At 46.2% G+C, this 26,020-nt stretch overlaps 1 protein-coding gene across 2 annotated transcripts in view; it reads right to left on the bottom strand.

Moving 5' to 3' along the window:
• The window catches only part of ESYT2 (extended synaptotagmin 2), an 83,480-nt gene extending 63,066 nt beyond the window's left edge, over positions 1 to 20,414 (bottom strand). Inside the window, exon 1 of one of the 2 annotated variants that reach the window (XM_059711312.1) lies at positions 19,979 to 20,414. In XM_059711312.1, coding sequence (XP_059567295.1) covers positions 19,979 to 20,290 — 312 coding nt within the window. In that variant the 5' untranslated portion in view covers positions 20,291 to 20,414. The remainder of the gene's footprint in view (positions 1 to 19,978) is intronic. The other variant, XM_059711313.1, reaches the window with a different exon arrangement.
• Positions 20,415 to 26,020: the final 5,606 nt, after the last annotated feature.

Raw genomic sequence — 26,020 nt, 5'->3', positions numbered from 1 at the left:
GACAGTCTCAGGGAAAAAGGTCAGTGCCCTTTAGGTCAGGTATGCATTTTAAAATTCCTGGAGCACATTGGTTGAAAATTGCAGGAATACAAGACAGATGTGTAATTGTGGCATTGAAGTAATTACACATGTTCTGTATATTGTGAGAAATTAAGCCAGCTTTGTTCTACTATAAAGAATAGAAACTACATATATGAGACTGAAGTCGGGGTTAAAATCCTCTAGCATTACAGAACCAACGGGAATACCAAACACCTACATGGATTCAGAGTCACATGTTTCAAATTTTACAGTGAAATTTTTCATTTTTAAGAAATCAGTTTAGTACTGAATGGTTTGGCTCAGTAGGTAGAGCACTGACCTGTGGACTGAAGGGCCTGCGTTTGGTTCCGGTCAAGGGCACATGCCTGGGTTGTGGGCTCGATCCCCTGTAGGGGCCAACGTGAGGAAGCCCATCAGTGATTCTCTCTCATCATTGGCGTTTCTCTCTCTCTCCCTCTCCTTTCCTCTCTGAAATCAATAAAAATATACTTTTAAAAAATCAGTTTGTATGATATTTATAAGAGCTTAACATTTATCCTCGCACACAGACAGTAAATATCTCAAGACGTTTAAGAATTAAGTCAGAGAAATTTGCCAACTTAAAATCTACTTGTGTCCGGCTGCCATGGCTCGGTGGTTGAGCCTCAACCCAAGAACTAAGAGGTCACCTTTCGATTCTGGCCAGGGCACATGCTCGGGCTGTGGGGGACATGCAGGAGGCAGCCGGTGGAAGTTGATGTTTCTCTCTCATCGATGTTTCTCTCTATCCCTCTCACTTCCTCTCTCTCTAAAAATCAATAAAAAGATATTTTTTTTAAAAATCTACTTGTTTCTCCTTTTATGTGTATACATGAAGAACAATAGGTAACCAGGCATTTTAAAACATTAGGACTTTTTCCTGAATATAATCATTTACCTTTACTGGATTTGGGGAACAAGATTTCAGTACATACTCCTTGATGTTGATTTGTCATTAACTGTAATCATACAATACATCACAGCCAGGAGGCAGACATGGCATCTACCGATGGCCACATCTGACACAATGACAGCACAGCATCGCAGCAAGGAGGCGACCACCATCCATCCACCTGTCAGTTAACATCTCTCACTGTCGATCGTCTATCTCTCTACCATCTCTCTGTCATCTGTTTATCAAACAAGCAAAGTCACAAAGACCACAGACTTCCTGACTCATTTCATGGCATGTCCAGAACAGGAACGTCTATAAGACAGAAAGTGACTCAGCAGTTGTCCAGGGCTGCTGTGAGAAATGTGAAGGGAATGGGCAGTGAGTGTAGCAGGGATGGGTGGAGTCTTTGGGAAGATACAAATGTTCTAAAATTAGATTCTGGTAATAATTACAGTCTTGTGAATATACTGAAAACAGTAAGCACAGCTCTGCAGACTTCTTGGTTTAGCCCACAGTGATGGATTTCAAACTTTTGGCCTCCCAAATTGTAATTTTTGGTTTTTGATAAAATTGATCAATTGGTGGTTTTTTGAGCCACCGAGTTGTGGTATTTTGTTACAGTGGACCTAGTGCAGGCAGCAAGCAAAGGCAGGTTGTAATCTTTCCCCTTTTGCTCCATTCACTGTGAAATTACAATCTACAGGCAATTCCTTTGAAAACTCCTTTGTACACACAGCAAAGTTCACTCCCTTATTTCCCCCAATGTAAAACTAAAATCTGAGGCCCTGGCCGGGTGACTCAGTTGGTTGGAGTGTCACCTTGTACACCAAAAAGGTTTTGGGTTCGATTCCCCGTCAGGGCACATACCGAGGTTGCGGATTCGATCCCCAGTTGGGATGCATATGAGGCAATTGACTGATGTTTCCCTCTCACATTGATGTTTCTTTCTCTCTCCCCTGCCTCTCTCTGAAATCAATAAACATATCCTCAAGTGAGGATTTTTTAAAACTTAATTAAATTTTTAAAAACACAAAATCTGCCGAAACCAGTTTGGCTCAGTGGATAGAGCGTCAGCCTGCGGACTGAAAGGTCCCAGGTTCGATTCTGGTCAAGGGCATGTACCTGGGTTGCGGGCACATCCCCAGTAGGAGATATGCAGGAGGCGGCTGATCGATGTTTCTCTCTCATCGATGTTTCTGAGTCTCTATCTCTCTCCCTTCCTCTCTGTTAAAAATCAATAAAATATATTTTTTAAAAAATAAAAAAAAATAAAAACACTAAATCTGACTCAACTATTAAGTAAAAATCAACCTTTTCTATTAGCTACTGGATAGATTTCAAAATCTTAATGTATGTGAAAAGTAACTAGAAGTGGTACTGTCATTTTTGTTTTGGATTACATTTGGGTTTTTGGTTTAAAAAACCCAGTCCTCAGTAACTTAGAAAGTATTAACAGATCTTATGAATTCACTTGCCAGGTGTACCGGTTAATAATGGCAGAATTTGTAATCAAAGAAAACATGATAATTTCAAGAGAAACATCATAAGTGCTTTATTCAAAGTAATGTCCATCACTAGCTACACATTTCCCCCATCTTTCAGGTAATTTGTGGATTCCTCCCAATAGAACTTTTCTTGTTTTGAGGCAAACCATTCAGAGACCCAATTTTCCACTTCTTCGTACATTTTTTTTTTTTCATTATTTAATGTTTTTTTTTTATTTTTTTTATTTTTTTTTATTTATTTTTTTTTTTTTTTATTGCTTAAGGTATTACAAAGGGTATTACATATGTATCCATTTTATCCCCCCGCCCTAGACAGTCCCCTAGCCTCCCCTATCACCCAGTGTCTTATGTCCATTCGTTATGCTTATATGCATGCATACAAGTCCTTTAGTTGATCTCTCTTACCCCCCTACCTTCTGCCCCCCAACCCTCCCCGGCCTTCCCGCTGCAGCTCGACAATCTGTTTGAGGCAGCTCTGCCTCTGTATCTATTATTGTTCAAAAGTTTATAATGGTCTCTAATGTCCACGAATGAGTGAGATCATGTGGTATTTTTCCTTTATTGACTGGCTTATTTCACTTAGCATAATGCTCTCCAGTTCCATCCATGACGTTGCAAATGGTAAGAGTTCCTTCCTTTTTATAGCAGCATAGTATTCCATCGTGTAGATGTACCACAGTTTTCTAATCCATTCATCTACTGATGGGCACTTAGGCTGTTTCCAGATCTTAGCTATGGTGAATTGTGCTGCTATGAACATAGGGGTGCATATATCCTTTCTGATTGGTGTTTCTGGTTTCTTGGGATATATTCCTAGAAGTGGGATCACAGGGTCAAATGGGAGTTCCATTTTCAGTTTTTTAAGGAAACTCCATACTGTCTTCCATAGTGGCTGCACCAGTCTGCATTCCCACCAGCAGTGCACAAGTGTTCCTTTTTCTCCACATCCTCTCCAGCACTTGTCGTTTGTTGATTTGTTGATGATAGCCAGTCTGACAGGTGTGAGATGGTACCTCATTGCTGTTTTGATTTGCATCTCTCGGATGATTAGTGACTTTGAGCATGTTTTCATATGTCTCTTGGCTTTCTGAATGTCCTCTTTTGAAAGGTGTCTATTTAGGTCCTTTGCCCATTTTTTGATTGGATTGTTTATCTTTCTTTTGTTAAGTTGTATGAGTTCCCTATAAATTTTGGAGATTAGGCCCTTATCAGATATGTCATTGGCAAATATGTTTTCCCACACAGTGGGTTTTCTCGTTGTTTTGTTGATGGTTTCTTTTGCTGTGCAGAAGCTTTTTATTTTGATGTAGTCCCATTTGTTCATTTTTTCTTTAGTTTCAAGTGCCCTAGGAGCTGTATCAGTGAAGAAATTGCTTCGGCATATGTCTGAGATTTTCTTGCCTTTGGATTCTTCTAGAATTTTTATGGTATCCTGTCGTACATTTAAGTCCTTTATCCATTTTGAGTTTATTTTTGTGTATGGTGTAAGTTGGTGGTCTAGTTTCATTTTCTTGCATATATCTGTCCAATTTTCCCAACACCATTTATTGAAGAGACTATCTTGGCTCCATTGTATGTTCTTGCCTCCTTTGTCAAATATTAATTGAGCATATTGGTTCGGGCCGATTTCTGGGCTCTCTATTCTATTCCATTGATCTATATGCCTATTCTTGTGCCAGTACCAGGCAGTTTTGAGAACAGTGGCTTTGTAATACAACTTGATATCTGGTATTGAGATCCCACCTACTTTGTTCTTTTTCAGGATTGCTGCAGCTACTCGGGGTCTTTTTTTATTCCAGATGAATTTTTGGAAAGTTCGTTCTAGATCTCTGAAGTATGCTGTTGGTACTTTAATGGGAAGTGCGTTGAATTTATAGATTGTTTTGGGTAGTATGGACATTTTGATGATGTTGATTCTACCAATCCATGAACACGGTATGTTCTTCCATCTGTTTATGTCTTCCTCTATGTCTTTTTTCAACGTCCTGTAGTTTTCTGAGTAGAGGTCTTTTACCTCTTTAGTTAAGTTTATTCCTAGGTAGCTTAGTTTTTTCGGTGCAATGGTAAACGGGATTGTTTTTATAATCTCTCTTTCTGAAAGTTCACTATTGGTGTATAGAAATGCCTCAGATTTCTTGGGGTTAATTTTGTATCCTGCCACATTGCCAAATTCATGTATTAAGTCTAGTAGCTTTTTGATGGAATCTCTAGGGTTTTGTATGTATAATATCATGTCGTCTGCAAATAAGGACAGTTTTACTTCCTCTTTTCCAATTTGGATGCCTTTTATTTCTTCTTCTTGCCGAATTGCAATGGCTAACACTTCCAGTACTATGTTGAACAGGAGTGGTGAGAGGGGGCATCCCTGTCTTGTTCCTGTTCTTAGGGGAAATGGTGTTAGTTTTTGTCCGTTGAGTATGATGTTGGCTGTGGGCCTGTCATATATGGCTTTTATTATGTTGAGGTATGATCCTTCTACTCCCACCTTGCTGAGAGTTTTTATCAAAAATGGGTGTTGAATTTTGTCAAATGCTTTTTCTGCATCAATTGATATGACCATGTGGTTTTTTTCTTTCAATTTGTTTATGTGATGTATCACGTTTATTGATTTGCGGATATTGTACCATCCTTGCATCCCTGGGATAAATCCTACTTGGTCATGGTGTATGATCTTTCTGATGTACTGCTGGATCCGATTTGCTAAGATTTTGTTGAGGATTTTGGCATCTATGTTCATGAGGGATATTGGCCTGTAATTCTCTTTCATTGTGTTGTCTTTACCTGGTTTTGGTATTAGGGTGATGCTGGCTTCATAGAATGAGCTTGGAAGTGTTCCTTCCTCTTGAATTTTTTGTAGTAGTCTGAGGAGGATAGGTTTTAGTTCTTCCTTGAATGTTTGGTAAAACTCCCCTGTGAAGCCGTCTGGTCCTGGGCTTTTGTTTGATGGAAGCTTTTTGATGACTGCTTCAATTTCTTCCATAGTTATTGGCCTGTTGAGATTTTTAGATTCTTCCTGATTGAGTTTTGGAATGCTGTATTTTTCTAGGAATTTGTCCATTTCCTCCAGGTTGTCTAGTTTGTTGGAGTAAAGCTGTCCATAGTATTTTTTAACAATCATTTGTATTTCTGTGGGGTCTGTTGTTATTTCGCCTCTATCGTTTCTGATTTTATTTATTTGGGTCCTCTCTCTCTGCTTCTTGGTGAGTCTGGCTAGAGGTTTATCAATCTTGTTTATCCTTTCAAAGAACCAGCTCTTGGTTTCATTGATTTTCTGTATTGTTTTTTTGGTCTCTATGTCATTTATTTCTGCTCTAATCTTTATTATCTCCTTCCTTCTGCTCACTCTGGGGTTTTCTTGTTGCTCTCTTTCTAATTCTTTGAGCTGTAGAGTTAGATGATTTACTACCATTTTTTCTTGTTTTTTGAGATAGGCCTGTAGAGCTATAAACTTCCCTCTCAGGACTGCTTTCAATGTGTCCCATAGGTTTTGGATTGTTGTGTTTTCATAGTCATTAGTTTCCAGGATGTTTTTAATTTCTTCTTTGATCTCATTGGTAACCCAATCAATATTTAATAGCATGCTATTCAGCTTCCAGGTGTTTGAGTATTTTGGGTTGTTTTTATTGTAGTTTATTTCTAATATTATGCCATCGTGGTCTGCGAAGACGCTTTTTATGATTTCAATCTTCTTGAATTTGGGGATACTTTGCTTGTGACCCAATATGTGGTCTATTTTTGAATATGTCCCATGAGCACCTGAGAAGAACGTATATTCTCTGGCTTTGGGGTGAAGTGTTCTGAAGATGTCTATTAAGTCCATCTGATCTAGTGAGTCATTTAGGATTGCTGTATCTTTGCTGATTGTTTGTCTATAGGACTTATCCAGTGCTGTCAATGGTGTATTAAAGTCCCCTACTATGATTGTATTGTTGTCGATCTCTCCTTTGATATTTTCCAGGAGTTTTTTTATGAATTTGGGTGCTCCTACATTGGGTGCATATATGTTTACCAGGGTTATATCTTCTTGTTGTATTGATCCCTTTAGTATTATGAAGTGGCCTTCCTTATCTCTTGTTAAGGCCTTCACTTTGAGGTCTATTTTGTCCGATATAAGTATTGCTACCCCAGCTTTCTTTTCATTTCCATTTGCCTGAAAGATATTTTTCCATCCTTTCACTTTCAGTCTGTGTGAGTCCCTTCTAATGAGGTGGGTTTCTTGTAGACAGCAGATGTATGGGTCATGTTTTTTTATCCATTCAGCCACTCGATGTCTTTTGGTTGGAGCATTTAGTCCATTTACGTTTAAAGTTATTATTGAAAGGTACTTGTTTGTAGCCATTTCTTTTTGTGTGTGTGTGTGGCTGTTTTCTTTCTGAGATTTTTATTTCTTCTTTTTATACCAGTCCCTTTAGCATTCCTTGCATTGCTGGCTTGGTGGTGACAAACTCCCTTAGTCTTTTTTTGTCTGTGAAGCTTCTTATTTCCCCTTCAAGTTTGAATGATAGCCTTGCTGGATAGAGTATTCTTGGATTCAGTCCTTTGCTTTGCATCACTTTGTAAATTTCAGTCCATTCTTTTCTGGCCTGATGTGTTTCTGTTGAGAAGTCATTTGACAATCTAATGGGAGATCCCTTGTATGTAACTTTCCGTCTCTCTCTTGCAGCCTGTAAGATTCTCTCTTTGTCCTGAACATTTGCCATGGTGATTATGATGTGTCTTGGTGTGGGTCTTTTCGGGTTCACCTTGTTTGGGACTCTCTGGGCTTGTGTGACTTTTTTCTTCCCCACCTCAGGAAAGTTTTCTGATATTATTTCTTCGAGTAGGTTTTCTAATCCTTGTTCATCCTTCTGTTGTTCTGGTACTCCTATTATTCGTATGTTGTTTTGTTTCATGTTGTCCCAAAGCTCCCTTAGGCTCTCCTCCTGTCTTTTAATTTTTTTCTCCAATTGCAGTACATTTTGGGTGTGTTTTGCTTCCTTGTCTTCTAATTCACTTATTCGGTCCTCCGCTTCTCCTAGTCTACTGTTGATACTTTCAATGGAGTTTTTCATTGCAGCTATATCACTCTTCATTTCTTCTTGGGTCTTACTTAGGTTGTTGATTTTTTCATCTGTTTCTTCTAGCTTCTTCCATATGTTATCGATTTTTTCATCTGTTTCTTCTAGCTTCTTCCATATGTTATCGATTTTTTCATCTGTTTCTTCTTGCTTCTTGCAGAGGTTGTCGATTTTTTCCTCCATCCGGTTTATGCACTCTAGGATCCTAATTCTGAATTCTTTATCTGTCATGTTGCATGCCTCTGTATTACTTAGCTGCTTTTCTGGAGAGTCCTCCTTCTCTTTCCTTTGGGGGTTTCTTTGTCTACCCATGTTTGATCTCACTGACATATCTAGACGTTGAGTTGTTCAGTGGTTGCTCCCTTGGTGGCAGTGACTCCTTGGTCTGTGGTTGCTCTTCGGGCGGTTGTGGCAGCAGCTGTTCTTCGTACATTTTGAAGTGCTGCTCAGAAAGTGCGTGTGCCATCGATCGGGGGCACAAGTGGTCATCTGAAGGAGCAAGGTCTGGTGAATACAGCGGGTGGGTTAATACTTCCCAGGCAAGATCTTTTAATGTGTCTTTAACTGGTTTTGAAGTGTGTGATGGTGCGTCATCATGAAGCAAAATTACTTTGCCGTGTCTTCTGGCCCATTCTGGTTGTTTCACGATAAAGCGTGGTTCACATTGATTATTTGTTGTCGGTAGCGATCAGTACTAACGGTTTCACCTGGTTTTAGAAGCTCATAATTCACCACACCTTCCTGATCCCACCAAACGCAGAGCATTGTCTTCTCTCTGAAGCGATTGGCCTTGCAGTCGATGTTGATGGTTGACCTGGATCGACCCATGATTTTGTGCGTTTGGGATTCTCAAAATAAATCCACTTTTCACTGCCAGTCACAATTCGATGCAAAAAAGACTTTCTTTCATGCTGCTGAAGCAACATTTTACTGATGACTTTTCAGTTTTCCGTTTGTCTTTCGTTCAGTTGATGTGGCACCCATTTTCCTTCCTTTAAAATCGTTCCCATTGCTTATAAATGATCAGAAATTGTTTGCTGAGCAACGTTTAATCTTTCTGCAAGTTGTTTTTGAGTTTGACACGCACCTTCATCCAATAATGCTTGTCATTGTTGGTTGTTATAATAATGTTATGGTCATAAGGAAACCCCTCTAATGTGTGGAAATAATTATTGTGTGAAATGATTAATGTGTGAAATGTTTGCTGTGTGAAGACCCCAATGCTCTGTAACTTCCAAAATGTGGTGAACGCCCCACTATCCTGATGTGAATGCCCTAAGCCCTTAAAGTGTAAACACCCTGCTCCTAACATAAGACACAAGTTGTTTACCACCGGCTATATAAGACCAGATTTTCCCCAGTGGACGTCTCCTGCCCGATGAGAGGAGGACTCCATGTCGCTCCGTGAGACAAGCCCGACTGACTGCCCTGCTGTGTGAGCCTGACCCAACTGCGGCCGCCTGTCTCTCTGTCTTCGTCGTCCGTCTTTCGGTGTGCACCGCCGGGTGGCCTTTGCTGGAGCCTAGGACCCACTAGGAACAGGTAAATAAACCTTGTATGACTGCATACTAATTCTGTCTGTGTGTTTATGTGTTCTGGTTCGGCTCGACATTTAAGTACCAGGGGATAGGCCATTATTGCTGACTCCTGGTCACCTGCGTTTGTCCCTAGACTAGACAGATAATTAATCAATTGGGGCATAATTGGGACATTGGTCTTCAAACTTTTTTGGTTGACCTGGACGTTCTTTGTCTTTCACATCGAAATCATCACTTTTAAAGCGTTTAAACCAGCATTCACAAGTATCTTGAGATGGAGCATGTTCACCATAAGCTTCCCGAAGTATACGATAACTTTTTCTTCAAAATAAAGTAATGAATTAAAACTTCCCGCAAATGCTCTTTTTTTGGCATGAAACTCGACATTTTTAAGCGTAAAAATATCTATGATGTTAACACCTTTAGCAAATTTGACATGTGAAGTTTTGAAGCTTGCTGTCAATCAATAAAATAGTATACATATCATATATATATATATATATATATATATATATATATATATATATATATCTCAACATCTGTGTAACTCCATCTATTGAAAAGAATCCGCATTATTAACTGGTACACCTAGTAAATGTTAACAGCACAAATACGCTTTCAGTAGGCAGTTCATGGCAATAATGTATAATAGCAGCAATGCAGGGCAGGAGCTGTGAGGTGGATAAGAGAAGCACGGGGAGCAGGAAACTCAGAGGGAGCACTCGGCAGGGAGCACTAGACTGGAGGCACCACTCCCAGCCCTGTGGCCCAGGGCCAGCTGGTCTAGCCTCAGAAGCTCACCCCGGGCAGGCTCATTTCATGCCTATCTAATGAGAAGCAAGCTAAGGGTCTACAAGGTGTGACTTCCCAGCAGGAGCACAGGCAGCAGGAAGGGGGCTCTCGGACAGAAACTTCCACCTAGCAGATGCAGAGCCGGCTCCCCAGTGTGCGCCAGCGCAGTGATGCCCTCACGCGTGAGCCTGATACCAGGCGGGAGCTGGTGCCTGTGGCACTGACGCTAGTCATGTGGCCAGTTACTATCTTCTAGGCCAGCGGTTCTCAACCTTCCTAATGCCACGACCCTTTAATACAGTTCCTCATGTTGTGATGACCCCCGATTTCATTGTTCCAAATTGAACATCATTAAAGCATAGTGATTCATCACAAAAACAATATGTAATTATATATGTGTTTTCCGATGGTCTTAGGTGACCCCTGTGAAAGGGTCGTTCGACCCCCAAAGGGGTCATGACCCACAGGTTGAGAACCGCTGCTCTAGGCCATCTGAAAGTAGTTAGGACAGCGCTACTTCAGTGTGAGATATTTCTCCTGTTAATAAACTTCAATGTTCCAGCTCAGTGCAGAGGGAGGAAGCTATTAAAGCTGTGAGTCTGCGCAGGAGGAATGCTTTTCTTCTAAAGATGACTTACATCAGAGGAGGTCTGGCTATATCTACCCATTTTAACACCATACCATTCAAATCAGCCCTAGCTGGTTTGGCTCAGTGGATAGAGCATCAGCCTGTAGATTGAAGAGTCCCAGGTTCAATTCGCGTCAAGATCACATGCCTCCGTTGCAGGCTTGGTCTCCTGCAGGAGGCAACCAATGGATGTGTCTCTCTCACATCGATGTTTCTCTCAGTCTCTCCCCTCCCTTTCATTGTCTAAAAATCAATGGAAAAAATATCGAGTGAGGATTAACAAAAAACAAACAAACACTGCCCTCCAAAGCTAGACTTCTGCTTATAAAATTATCATGCTACTCATGAGTTCAAAAATGGTTCCTATATCCTGGACAGATCTGAATACTATGAATACTGGCTCAAGCAAATAATCTTTCATAACTTGAAAGAGCAGAAAATTAAATATCTCAAACTCTATAGTTATATCTTTTCTGAGCATGGAATATCTAACAATCTTGTTCTGTGAGAGAGACACATCCATTGGTTGCCTCTTGTAAGGTGGATAATATTGCAATAACAAAGTCATACTTCTAAAGAATGGCAATGTCCACATGTAATGCTTAATGAAGCTGGACATAACACACACGTGCGTGCATCCACATAAAGTTTCAGAAAATCACCAATATGTTAATAATGCTCATTACTAGTTAGTGACTTTTTATTTTTTTCCAAAGCTTGAAGCATTCTATAATGAGCATACATTCTTCTGATACTGGGAAAAAGTGTTTTTAAAACCTGTCTAGCTATAACATAAGAAATAAAGAAAAATCCAACTGCATGTTCATTAAAAATAGAAAGATAAGGGGAACTTCACTAAGTGAACAAACAAAAAGTTCAAAAGCCCAGCAGCTTTTATGGCAGGTTTACAAATACATGGTTATCACTAACTCTCAGTGTGTCCCCAGGCACAGAAATGCATTAAAAAGGAAAATCCTGCTGGCACACAGGTGCTGCTACTTTGCATAGATACTGTCATCAGACAACCTTCTGTGCGCCACTAAGAACGCATCAGACAGCCCGGCTGGTTGCTCAGTGGTTAGAGCATCAGCCGCAGACCGAAGGGTCTTGGGTTCGATACCCAGTCATGGGCAAATACCTCAGTTGCAGGTTACCTGGTCCTGGTTGGGGTGCGTGCGGGAGGCAACCATCTATGTGTCTCTCTCCCTCTCCACTCTCTCTAGAAATCAATGGGAAAAGTATCTTCGGGTGAGGATTTAAAAAAACAAAACATGAGGCCTGGCCAGCATGGCTCAGTGGTTGAGCATCGACCTATGAACCTGGAGGTCACAGTTTGATTCCTGGTTGGAGCACATGCCTGGGTTGCGGGCTGGATCCCCAGTAGGGGTGTGCAGGAGGCAGCCAATCAATGATTCTCTCTCATCATTGATGTTTCTGCTAATATCTCCCTCTCTCTCTCCCTTCCTCTCTGATATCAATCAAAAACAAATTTTTTTTTTAAAAAAGCATGAAACAGGGAACTCAGGGCTCAGAGTCGTCCACATAGAGCAGTAATAAAGTGCCTTTCACAAAGGAGGCAAAGATAGCAGGGCATGAAACTGGACTCTTGTGCATAGCTAGATCTACAAGCCCAAGGAAAGATTTAATCCTCAGCAACAAAATCTGTTTTTATAATAGGCTGATTTAAAGAGTTGGGCTATTACCTTTGTAAGTGTATAAAATGCTCTAAATGTCATAATTTTTAAAATGAACACACCATTACATCAGCTGAAAGGCCTAAGGTCTGTATTATTGCTAGCTGGTAAATTATGAGTTTAACGCCTTGTCTTACTCATGCTGTGTCTCTAGCACCTATCACAATACCTGGAACATAGCAAGCGCCTAAAAAATGTTGGCTGAGTGAATAGATGAATCAAAGGGTGGTTTGATTTATTTAAGAAAAATGAATGAGGAAGAAAAATCAGCGGCAGAGGGAAAGACCAAGAGAAAACTTGTAAATAAAACATGTTAAGTGGAAAGGCATTTCCATGAACATTATTTGTGTAAGAACTATGCCCCACCCACTTCCAAAAGAACAGCAGGTGACTTTAAGGCTCAGGAGGAAAAAGTGTGTCGGCAGGAAGGTGGCTGTGCCTCCAGATACCTCAACGATACAGAGCACAGCATCTGGCAACAGCCTTGGCTGCAAATTTTTTGGCAACTGAAGCAAGATGAGAACTCTACTGCATTGCACAGGACTTTCCATTTTCTGATTTCACAAGCTTAGTTCTGAAGACGTCACTCTCTCTCCTCCTCCAATGACCAGACTCCATTCCACCACTCAAGAGTAGCTTCTGTACTCATGCCCAGGGCAGGCTCCCCGTGAACTGGGAGGGCTGCCAGTCTGGGCACATCCACTCCTCAGCCCCGAGCCTCATGCAATACTGGCACATGCCTCTGATTTCTCAATCCTAGTAGAATTTCATGCCCTTCTATTCTTGTATGTCCGCAAATGTGTCTCTATGCACCCCTCACACTAGGGTGGTGGTGGGGGAGGGCTAGTCCACTGAGGGCAGGAGGACCTCTATACTTCCACAGATCTTTAAATGCAGGAAGAAAATTCATCCGAGGCAGCACAGTTGTGGAAACTACAAAACCATTTAACAAAACATAATGAAATGCAAAAGACCACAAACAGTGCATTCTAAAATCATGCTATATTCGAATGTATCTAATATAAAACAAACCAATTTCTCAAATAGACATGATAAGTTTGTACTGATAACCTTGAATTAAAGGTAAGAGTTTAGAATAACTTACAGAAAAAAACAAACACATTTAGGCTGTTTATATCTATGAAGCATGATTTCTATTGTTATTCAATTAGAATTTGTTTGTTTAGCCAATATAATAATGTTTAAAGTAACATTAGGTCTAAGGTAAAAATATTTACTTACTTTTTAATTCATAAGCCCACCCCTTAAATATTCTCTAAAATGTAAATGTCTCCAAATTTAAGTTGGAACAATAAATTTTTTTTGAGAGAGAAAAACACAAACACATCAATTTGTTGTTCCACTTATTTATGCATTCATTAGTTGATTCTTGTATGTGCATTGACCGGGTATTGAACCCGCAGCCTTGAAGTATCGGATAGATCAGCCGTGGGCAAACTACGGCCCGCGGGCCGGATCCGGCCAGTTCAGCTGTTCTGTCCGGCCCGCGGAGCCGAAAGAGCAGAGGGTTCTCTTGCTCTCCCCTCCGCTCCTTCACCAGCAGCAGCGTTACCATGGCAATGTCCGGAAACACGGCCGCAGCTCCTTCTTCTGAGTCCAGTTTAAGAACCCACTGTGGCCCTCGAGTCAAAAAGTTTGCCCACCCCTGGGATAGATGCTCTAACCAAATGATCTACCAAACCAGGGCAGTGTAATAATTTTTAAAAGTTTTAATAGTTTTAGCTGGAATTCTATGAGCAAGAAGGTATGTGTGGCTTTCTTTGAAATACAGTTGGTCACCTTTTTCACTTTATTTTTAAAAGAAATCCAATGCCTACATTTTAACAGTGCTATTAAGATAGAACTCAAATATCATATAATTCACTCATTAAAGCATACAATTCGATAGTTTTTAGTATAGTCGCAATGTCTATTCAAGGTTCAATGCACTGACCAACATAGAAATCATGAAAAGTATAGAAAAGAGGTTCAGGAGGCCTAACAAGAACACAAAATTACTAGTGAATACTAGTCGGGTTTTCATAGTCGGTTCTTCACAGGATTGATATCTATATTTTATAAATATACTAGAGGCCCGGTGCATGGAATTCGTGCACGGGGGGGGGGGGCATGGGTCCCCTCAGCCAGTCTGCACCCTCTCCAATCTGGGACCCCTTGGGGGATGTCTGACTGCCTGGGATCAGGCCTAAACCAGCAGTCAGACATCCCTCTCACAATCCAGGACTGCTGGCTTCTAACTGCTCACCTGCCTGCCTGCCTGAGCTCCCCTAACTGCCCCCCCCTGCTGGCCTGGTCACCCCCAACTGCCCCCCCACACACTGTCCTGGTCGCCCCCCAACTGACCCCTCACCAGCCTGGTCGCCCCTTACTGCCCACCCCCCTGCCAGCCTGGTTGCCCCCTAACTACCCCCCATCTACCAGCCTGGTTGCCCCTAACTGCCCCCCCCACCAGCCTGGTCGCCCCTTACTGCCCCCCCTCTGCCGGCCTGGTTGCTCCTCACTGCCCACCCTGCCGGCCTGGTTGCCCCATGCAGCCTGCTGTTCAGTCATTTGGTCATCCCTCACTAACCCCCCTGCCGGCCTTGTCGCCCCATGCAGCCCGCGGTTGTCCACCAGGTTGTTTCGGTCGTGAGGGCCCATGGATTTTTATATATTAGGATAATTAATGTAATATGTTAATTTAATATAAATAGGTTACACGTGTTCAACTCATATTTATTTAAATTATTTATAGTTCAGTCCTAGGTCTATATTCTCCCATCTTGAAATGTAAAGTGAGGCAGATATTTACTGCTTTATGTCGAGCAACCTTGGGGAATTCTTTTTTAATTTAATGAAGCATTTAGACCACATGGCAACGCAACACTCAGTCACTCCCTCTCTGAATTACAGCAGCAGCATGTGTGTGAACAAGAAATCCAAAGAGCATCCGTGTCCCCTTCACAGCTTTGAGGAGGACTTAACCTTTTCTCAAAGCACATTATCACTCTAGGACAGGGGTGGGCAAACTTTCTGACTCGAGGGCCACAATGGGTTCTTAAACTGGACCGGAGGGCCGGAACAAAAGCATGGATGGAGTGTTTGTGTGAACTAATATAAATTCAAAGTAAACATCTACACTAATAAAAGAGAAACATGGTAATTGGCGTGCGACCGCTACCCTTTTCATTGGCTAATCAGCGAGATATGCAAATTAACTGTCAGCCAAGATGGCAGCTTGAAACTAACATGAGGCTTGCTTGCTTCAGTGACGGAGGAAACCAACGTTCCCCGCCTGCGGCTGCAGGCCTCTGAGCCTGCAGTTTCAAACATTGAAACAGATACCGCGGGACTTCAGCAAGCAGATTCACAACATTGTAAGCAAAGGCCAGAAACCTACTTTCAGGAGCAGAGGCCTAAGAGCTGGAGCCAAGCCTCAAGCTAAAGCTGGCCCAGAATAAAAAAAAGAAGAAAAAGAAAAAAAGGAGCAGTTGGGAACTTCAGTCACTCCCAGCCTGAAAACAGCCCTCAGCCCCTCACCCAGACTGGCCAGGCACCCCAGTGGGGACCCCCACCCTGATTCAGGACACCCTTCAGGGCAAACCAGCCGGCCCCACCCATGCACCAGGCCTCTACCCTATATAGTAAAAGGGTAATATGCCTCCCGGCACCGGGATCAGCGTGACAGGGGGCAGCGCCCAAACCCCCTGATCGCCCTGCGGCTCTGTGTGTGACAGGGGGTGGGGCCACAACCTCCCTATCCATCCTGCTCTGTTCATGACAGGGGAAGGTGCCCCAACCCCCTGAGCAGCCCTGCTCTGTGCCTGATAGGGGGGAGCTCCCCAACCCCCCACCCCCACACGGGCCCTGATCTGTGTGTGACGGGGTAGAGCCATAACCTCCCCATTGGCCCTGCCCTGAGTGTGAAAGTGGCGGTGCCCCAACCCCCTGATTGGCCCTGCTCTGTGTGTGACAGGGTACAGAGCCCCAATCCCCCTAATGGGCCCTGCTCTGTGAGTGACAGGGGGCAGTGCCCCAACCCCCTGATTGGCCCTGCTCTGGGCATGACAGGGAGTGGCACCACAACCTCCCCATCGACCCTGCCTTGAGTGTGACAGGGGATGGTGCCCCAACCCCCCAATCGGCCCTACCCTGATCGTGACTGAGGGTGGCATCACAACCTCCCAATCTCCCTGCTCTGTGCATGACGGGGCGGCGCCCCAACTCCCCAATCGGCCCTGCTCTGAGCTCGACCAGGGGCTGCACCTAGGGATTGGGCCTGCCCTCTGCCACCCGGGAGCAGGCCTAAGCCAGCAGGTCGTTATCTCCCGAGGGGTCCCACACTGCGAGAGGGCACAGGCCGGGCTGAGGGACACCCCCTCCCCCCTGAGTGCACAAATTTTTGTGCACCGGGCCTCTAGTCATTACATAAAAGGGTACGGTCTTTTTTTTTTTTTTTTTTAAGTTTTATTCATTCCACGGCTGCTCTAGGATCTAAGTAGTAAAGTTGCAACCAAGTTTAAAATAGCTAAACTGGTTCCTGATTTAGCTACATCAACTATTTTGTCTTCACAAAATTTCCATAAAGTGTAAGTCAATGTTTAACACTGAGAATAATAGCAAATATTTGTCCTTCTATGACATGAGACCAGAATATATTCTTTTGTTTTGTTCATTTGGTTCTTAGACTATACATATTCAGTGTTGGCTAGAGTTCAAGTCTCCTGAACATCACAGAATGCAGATAAGAAAGCTCCCTCCACAGAAGAGCTTGTACACAATAGTATAGAAGAGCATTAAATCTCCATCATCAAAGTATGAGATAATGAGACCAACTATCAAAACAACTGAGTAATACTAACAGGACAGGCTCAGGTCTCTACTTACCTGCAGCCATAGAATTAGCATTTATTGGCAGCAGAAAAAAAACAGGAAAGGGGCAGACTGCACCCTACCAAGTTCTAATTTTCCAACTAAATGAAAATACCAGTGGAAAACTGTTCTTATGTATCTCCACAAAAACTCTTCAAGAATATTCTTCACCCATAGTCCTAGCTTTACAACACAGGTTAGACACTGGTATGTCCAACAAAAAAGGCCAGTGCTCAACCCATCAATCCAAACCTGCCAGGCCTTCTCCATTTGTGAGTTTAAAAAAAAAAAAAAAAAAAAAAAAAAGGAGTGATGAATGAATAACAGTTTACACTGAAGCTGCAGGACCAAAGTCTTACAGAATTATCACATGTTAAATGAGAGGTAGTTTTCACATCCTAGTAGCCTTAATTCAAAACAACATATACTTTTTCTTAAAGTAATTATCTCATTTTTCATATCCAGTGTAAATCTTTATTTTACTAAATAAAATGAAAAACTGTAAGTGAACATACCCAAAAGCGGGGTTGGAAGTGGGTACCACATCAATTCATATTTTCCTCTGCTCCCAACCCTGCTATGAATCAAACTATTAATGACATACTATGAAAATGAGTACAGGCCCACCAGATGTGGCTAAGTGGTTGCGTATCAACCTATGAACCAGGAGCTCACAGTTTGATTCCTAGTCAGGGCACATGCCCAGGTTGCAGGCTGGATCCCCAGTAAGGGGTGTTTAGGAGGCAGCAGATCAATGATTCTCTTACCATTAATATTTATCTCTCTCCCTCTCCATTCCTGTTTGAAATCAATAAAAAAAAACATTTTAAAAAGTATTAAAAAAATGTGCACAAATATATCTCATTCAAAGCAAAATACCAGCCCAAAGTTCAGAACCCCGAGAACCCAAGCATGCACTTAAAAATCAATACTAATACAGAAATCTTCTATTGTTGTTTTGCTCCCTAGCGAAAGCAAAATAGCAGACATCCTTTTAGACAATGTAATCCACTGGTTTCATTATGAAAACAATATGATAATAAAAAATGTATAAAATTGTACAATAACTATAATTAAAAGTAAATTTTTTTAAATGTATAAAAAATATTTCCCTTAAAAAAAATCCCCCTCAAATTCCAAACTCCTAAGTGCTTTTCTTGCATGTGTTCGCTGTCAAGTTGCGTGTGAATCTTTCCACAAGTTTTCTAAGTAATGCAGGTATGTTTAAGTGTGTGTGTGTGTGTGTGTGTGTGTGTTTATGATATAAGTGCAAATGCAAATTTGAATAAACAAGTGAAAAATTTTGGAGAAAATATAAATTCCTCCCTCCCTCCCTCCCTCCCTTCCAGAACTTGTCTTGCCCCCAGTGTAGTAGCAACTGTATTTGTTCATTCCGTATGTGAAAACAGTGTGCATTTCCCAAGGATTTTTATAAGCCAACTGGTATTGGCCAACAGCACGATGACCAAAGACTTATGGAAGTCAGCACACGGGTTCCTGTGAACTTCAGCCCGATTAGGCCTGGGTTTGGGTGATTTACCTGCTCTCTCTATTTAGCCTCTTTCTGGCATCATCTAAGGAGGTGTGACAGATACTAGACGCCATCTGAGAGCCCCGCATATCCACAGGGCGCCCCCTCCTTCCTGCTTCTAGTGACTTGACTCTCCAAAATGCTGCGCCCGTGCCGCCGCCCCAGGGCCCCGACGGGACTCCTCCCGCAGCTCCTGTCCCTGCGGCCCTGCACCGCGGCTCCGACCTCCCCGCCTCGGGCTCACTCCTGGTCTCCGAGCCCTTTCTCCTCCCAGAGGAAACGACTCTTCCGACACACTGGCTGGCCATTTCCACACGAAGTTTACCCCAACCCTGATGTTAGCATTACTTATCTTAAAATAATGCTATTTCCGGGAAGTCTGAAACCGTGCCACCAACTCATGGTTAGGAAAGCATTAGGAAACGGGAGAAAAAGACGAGGAAGCCAACCAATCCCATTCGTTTCCATTCTGCATAAATAGCTTATGCAGAGAATGGCCCGAGGTAAAAATAACACCGATCGATACCCTGCCGCTTCCCAGTAGCGCAGCTCTCCCCAAACTCCCGCCCTGCACCCTGGACCCAGTTCACCTTCCATGAAGTGCTGTCTTGCAATGCTACTTCCAAAAGAACTAACTTTCCATTATCTTAACATCAGCAACTTTGGGGAGACCCACACTGCTCCTCAGTTAGTCAAAAACACCCAAGAAATGAGTCTCCAGGGGAAGAAGGAAACCCGACTTCTCCGGAGGCACCCGCGGCCACTCCCTTTCCGCCCGGCGCAGGTGGGGCCGGGCTCTGGGAACCCCGCTCCCCGCCGCCCCGAGGGCTCCTCCCCCGACCCAGGGCAGCGGCAGAGGTCGCGCGGGAAGGCGCCTCCGCGAGGGGCTGCGGGTCGCCCGCGCGGATGGGGACAGCGGGGCCACAGGCGGGGACGCCGGCTCATACCCGGCGGGCGCGAGGACAGCGAGCCGGACAGACACCGGCCCCAACCAGGCCGGGAGGAGGCGGTGGTCAGGTCACCCCGGCGTGGGCAGATGGGGGTGACAGCGGTGCAGAGGCGTGGCGCACAGCTGACCGGACAGGTCAGCAAGGGGCGGGCAGGGCCGGGCGGGCACTAGAGCCCGCAAGGAAGCCGAGTCTAGCTTTGGGTCCGGGGCGGGACCCGCGCCGGCACTCACCCAGGCCGGCAGGTCGCAGGCGCGCACCCCAGACGGAGGCAGGAATGGGCGTAGGAGCAGGGTCAGGGCAGGAATGAGGTGGGGAAGGAAGCGGGTCGGGCACCCGTACTCACCCAGGCCGGCAGGTCGCAGGCGCGCACCCCAGACGGAGGCAGGAATGGGCGTAGGAGCAGGGTCAGGGCAGGAATGAGGTGGGGAAGGAAGCGGGTCGGGCACCCGTACTCACCCAGGCCGGCAGGTCGCAGGCGCGCACCCCCAGGTGCACAGTGCGCTCCTCGTCTTCCAGCAGCGCCAGCGCGCGGCACAGGCGCGTGGCCTTGAGGCCGCGGCTGCGCCGGCACCAGGCGAGCAGCGCCAGCGCCAGCAGCACCCAGCTGAAGCTCAGGCCCAGGTAGCCCAGCGCGTACACCGGCAGCAGCAGCGCGAAGCTGCGGGCCAGCTGCGCCAACAGCCCCACCACGTCCACGCTCAGCGCCGAGCCAGCCGGCTCGGCCCGTGCAGCGCCGGCCACCGGGCCCGGGCCCCCGGCGTCGCCCATCGTCTGCCGCCCAGCCGCGCTGCCAGCGCGTCCAGTCCCAGCTGAGGTGCCTCCACCCGAGCGCCAGCGCCCCTCTGTGGGCACAGCGCCTCCGCTACCGCCGGGGCGCGCTTCCGCCCGCAGGCGGCGTGTGACGTCAGCGCGCAGGGCGGTGGGGCGGGGCCTCGGCGGGAGGGGCCTGGGCTGGGGGCACGTCACTCCTGGGGTGGGCGGGGCCGGTGCGTGAGGCCGTCGCGCCGGTGAGGCAGATGTGGGCGGGGCTTTGAGTGGGCGGGGCGGTGTGGGCGGCCCTGGAGGGGCTGGCCGCTCGGTCTTCACCGGGTGGTGGGCCCGCCTCCGGGAGTGGGCGGAGCCCAGCGTGGGACGCACTGCGCGGGTCCCGGCGGGCGGCGCCCGGGATGGCCCGCTGCCTACCTGCGGAGCAGTTTTGCGGGCCGGGCTGGCGGCGTGGCAGTGGCCTTTGCGGCACCGGCTACTGCGGAGCGCCCTGGGCTTGGGGACGGCTTTGTCGCCTGCCTGGGGGGCCGGAGCCCGGTGGATCGGCCAGGGCGCGGCTCCTGGAGGGCTGGTGTGGAAGGAGAAGTGCGCGCTCCCGCGTGTTCCTTCCACCTGCAGGTTTGGGGAATTAGCTGTTTCGTAGACTTTTAACAGGTTAAAAACGTAAAGCAAAGCAGTTACCGCTCTAGTCGTGCGGATGATGCCACAGCATAAAGATGTTTTTGTGTGTTTTTTAAAATATATATTTTTATTGATTTCAGAAAGGAAGGGAGAGAGAGAGAGAGAATCATCAATGATGAGTGAGAACCATGGATCGGCTGCTTCCTGCAGGCCCCTAGTGGGGATCGAGGTGGCAACCAGGGCGGGTGCCCTTGACCGGAACCTGGGACCCTTCAGTCCACAGGCCGAGGCTCTAGCCACTGAGCCAAACCAGCGAGGGCAAGATGTGTTGTTTTGGAAATCGCAGTCAGCTAAGACATGAGAAAAACTCAACAGGATGGGGCCCTTTTACCTGAGTGTTAAACACGGGAATTTCGGCCCCAGCTAACGTGTGGGAGGCGAAGCAGACAGGAAAGTGGGATTCCAGCTGGAGGCAGGATGCTGTCAGCTGCTCGGGAAGAGGGTCACATCCTGGCGACTCAGCGCTGAAAGGACTCGCTTAGACCTGGCTCGTGATTTCTGAGCAGCACAGCAGCCCCTGATCACTTTATTTTCCTGGAAACTCAGCCAGTACTTCCTAGTTAACTGTCCTTCAGCACATGCACCGACTTCCAAGGAAATTTTAATTAAATTGTATTGACAGGGCTGTTTGTTACACCCCCTTACTCTTTAAACCTTGTTACTGGTAGCCTTGAATTGCCAACTTCAGGAAGAGCAGGGGCTATAGGAGAGAAATAGAGCATGCTTGCTTGTTTTTACATTTGTGATTGACGTGTTCTTCCTTGCCATGTTGCAGGGATTCTGGAATGAAAACCTGATTACTACACAGTGGCTGCAGGGACAAAGCCTGGCGCCTTCAGGACAAAACAGTGCTATCCCACAGACCACTTGCTGTGTGAGATGAAGAGGACTGCCAACTAAAGGCCAAGCTGCAATCTCCCTGTTAGAGTGGAGGAATCAGACTTCCTAACATGGAATTTGATGTGGGGGGAAGCATTGGCATGCATTCCTCTTTGCCAGAGTCTCATTAGTAATTCCACTAGGCTTTAAGTTCCTTGAGGACAGGAATCATATTTATTAGGGTTATCCGCATATCATCAGGCTGGCACAGTGCCTGACATAGCAAGTACTGAGTGAATAACCTCTCCTCCCTTCACCTGTGAGTCTGTATATAATTATGTGTGCATGTGTATGTGTTGCTATGGAGACATAAATACATTTCTCATAAAAACCTTGCCCTAGGGCAGTGGCTCTCAACCTTCTGGCCCTTTAAATACAGTTCCTCATGTGGTGACCCAACCATAACATTATTTTCGTTGCTACTTCCTAACTGTAATGTTGCTACTGTTATGAATCGTCATGTAAATATCTGATATGCAGGATGGTCTTAGGCGACCCCTGTGAAAGGGTCGTTCGACCGCCAAAGGGGTCGCGACCCACAGGTTGAGAACCGCTGCTCTAGGGTCTAGAACACTCAACTTCAGTGGAGGGGACTAAATCTCAAACAAAGGAAGTAGTTTTCCCTTTCTTGCTCTTCACTAAGTTACATTATGTAAGCTGTAAATACAGGGATGGGCAATAGTAGGGTTACAGTTGTGAGGACGAGAAACAGTTTGTTCTGTATTATTATTTATTAACTAGTAATCCGACAAGCAAAATCGCGCGAGACCTGGGACCCTGGGGCTCCTCGATGGATTGCCTCAAAGAGGTAGGCTGGAGCCGCAGGCCCCCCCCACCCCCAGGCCTCTTTCTCTGTTTCCTCCTCCTCCTCCTCCTCCTCCTCGTCCTCACATTCTCCTTCACCTCCTCTTTGTCATCTTCCACTATGATAATGGCCTCTTCCTTTCCCTGTAGACCCGCTAACACCTGGTACTCCCATCCCCCTATGCTACAGGTGTCTAGGGCCTCTCCACCAAAGCCCCTGGGCTATGGCTCTGGCTCCATAACCTGAATGTCCATCTCCAGGCCTCCCCCCCTCCCCACCTCCTCAGGAGAGAATGTTTCCAGGCTCTCCGCAGGAGGGGGCGCCTCCCCACACCCAGACTCAAAATCAGGATCCCAGGATCCCCGCTCCAGAATGACATAGGGGGCGGAGGGGGAGAGTGAGGCACAATCCATCCCCTTCCTGTCAGCCAGCACCCGTGCCGCTTCCGTGTCCTCTCTGAGCTTCGGGGCTGCTCCAGTGGAGGCAGGGGCAGTCGCAGGAGCCGTGGTGGTGGCGGAGGTGGCAGCAGCAGCAGCCCCTCGTTTTGAGAGGGCTCTGAGCTGCTCAGGCGGCAGGCCTTGGCAGGAGGACCCTCATCCGGGTGGTCCATGGTGACTGCACTCAGAGCATCTGCTCGCCCCTTGCCTCTCAGCCAGGCCGCTGCAGCCTCTCACACCTGAAGAGGAGCCGCTGCACCTGAACACAACCAGCTCTGCTCGCAGCTCCACTCTGTGTTCCCTCCCAGGGAGCCTGTCCTATTCCCTCCACACCAAGTGCTCAGGTCCCACCCTCCCTGACATCAAGGGCCTATGCTGCCTCCTCGCACAGCCCCCCCACCAGCGGGCACCCGCTGCGCAGGCAGCCTCCTGCTGATGGGTTGTGAGGGCACGAGGGCATCACAGCATGATGGCCTGACGATCACCTAGGCCAGTGGTTGGCAAACTGCGGCTCGCAAGCCACATGCGGCTCTTTGGCTCCTTGAGTGTGGCTCTTCCACAAAATAACACGTGTGGGGCGCACGGACAGTGCGATTGAAACTGTGGCCCATGCGCAGAAGTCAGTTTTCGGCCTGGGCGAGTCTGTTTTGAAGAAGTGGCGTTAGAAGTGGGGGTGTCGGTCGGTCCAGCAATGGGATACGCAGCACGGGGGAGGTGCGTGCGATTCATGCAGGAGTTGAGGATGGGAGAGTTGGAAGGGGTCGACCTCAGCGAACGTACATCAATCAGACTGAGGACGTTTTTAGCAAAGGCCAGCTTAGGAGTACCCTAATTAAGTTAATAACAATGTAGCTGCCTATATAGTTTAAGTTTAAAAAATTTGGCTCTCAAAAGAAATTTCAATCATTGTACTGTTGATATTTGGCTCTGTTGACTAATGAGTTTGCCGACCACTGACCTAGGCTATTATATAGAAGAGTAGAGGCCTGGTGCACAAAATTCGTGCACGGGGGGGGGGGAGAGTGTCCCTCAGCCCGGCCTGTACCCTCTCCAATCTGGGACCCCTCAGGGGATGTCCGACTGCCTCTCGCCATCTGGGACCGCTGGCTCCTAACCGCTCGCCTGCCTGCCTGCCCCTAACCACCTCTGCCTGCCTGATCGCCCCTAACCATCTCTGCCTGCCTGATCACCCCTAACTGCTCCCCTGCTGGCCTGATCACCCCTAACCACCTCTGCCTTGCCCTGAACCAGAGACCCAGGATTCCCTCCTCCAGCTGGTCGCAGGCACCCAGGACCAGGGCCGGCTTCGCTTGGGCCGGCCGCAGCCACAGAGGACCATGGGCGGACGGCTTGACCCTCTCCCGGGCTGCAGCCTGGCTGGTCCCCATTCCTTTCTCGCGAACTCATTTGTGCCTGGCTGGTCCCCATTACTCTCTCCCAAGTGTTGAGTGTCTGAGCAGTTACGGAGTGATGGCGTGAGGATATGAGGGCGTGACGACCATTTTCAGATTAGCTCTTTATTATATAGGATTATTGCACTATTTTCATATGAAAAACCATCAACCTACTTTTGCTCACCGCTATGTGTAAAGTGGTGGGTCTCGACTCTCTTCCTATGCAACTGTTTAATGCTCAGATGCCACCCTCCACTCATGACTCAGTTGCGACCTCACCAGCAATTGCCTTGTTTTCACAAAGGAGCGTGAGCTTTTTCTCTAAAGAGTTGTAGAATGACATCCTATAGATAAGACTTGTGTGAACACAAGCCACATAAGGCATCCTGCACGTCTGCGATGAAGTCTTTGACCCAGGGGCCTAGGGATGTAAAATACATCGAAGAGAAGTGTCCATCAGCCTCCTGGCCTCAGCTGCCTTTGTGAGCCCACGTCCCTGCATGTGGTCACACCAGAGGCAGAATACATCTGTCTGCACCGAGTCAATAACAGGCCCAGCACAGCCCCTAGGTCCTCACTAGTATTTTATTCTTTATACACCTCAATCTCCATGACCTTCATGTTACCTCTTTCCTTCTCTTTTTGCAAACAGTTTTCCAATGAAAGGCTCTGGTTTCTCAGAGGAAAGGGGAGCATCATTGTGCATGTTCTAGAACAAAACTGTGGCCCTCGCTGGGTTGGCTCAGTTGTTAGAGCGTACACCCACAGAATGAAGGGTCGTGTGTTCAATTCCAGTCAAGAGCAGGTACCTCGGTTGCAGGCTCTATCCGCGGGCCTGGGCCCTGTGGGAGGCAACCAATCAATGTGTGTCTCTCACATCAATGTTTCTTTCTGTGTCTCTTTCCCCCTTTTCCACTCTCTCTAAAAATAAAAATAAAAATCAATGGAAAAAATATCCTTGGGTGAGGATTACCACCACCACCACCAACAAGCTGTGAAGTTCAGCCTCTGCTCTCATCCTTTCTGGTTTCAGATGAAAGTGCTGCCTTCTGGCCCCAGCTGGTTTGGTTCAGTGGACAGAGTGTCGGCCTCTGGACTGAAGGGTCCTGGGTTCAAATCTAGTCAAGGGCTTATGCCCGGGTTGCGGGCTCAATCCCCAGGAGGCATGCAGGAGGCAGCCGTTCAATGCTTCTCTCTCATCATTGGTGTTTCTATCTCTCTCCCTTTCCCTTCCTCTCTGAAATCAATAAAAAATAGATATATATATTTAAAAAAGTGCTGCCTTCTGTTTAAGTTCAATTCTTTCCCCTTTGTTGTAGATCCCCTCCTGCCTAGATCTGGGCCTTATCACTTGTTCTGTCCATCTCGTCTACCTCTCCCTGTCCCAGCTGCATCCCCTACACCCTTACAGAGGTTTCATTGTAGAGGTGCAAGCCACTCTGACTCTCATTCAGATTATTTGGTAGTTGTGTGCATATTTCTCTCTCCTAGTAATTACAAGCTCCTGGAGTCCCAGACTGTATTTTAGCTATCTCTA

Source organism: Myotis daubentonii, chromosome 10, assembly GCF_963259705.1.
Source record: "Myotis daubentonii chromosome 10, mMyoDau2.1, whole genome shotgun sequence".
NCBI classification, from domain to species: domain Eukaryota; kingdom Metazoa; phylum Chordata; class Mammalia; order Chiroptera; family Vespertilionidae; genus Myotis; species Myotis daubentonii.
This window is presented reverse-complemented; position numbering and strand designations above follow the sequence as displayed.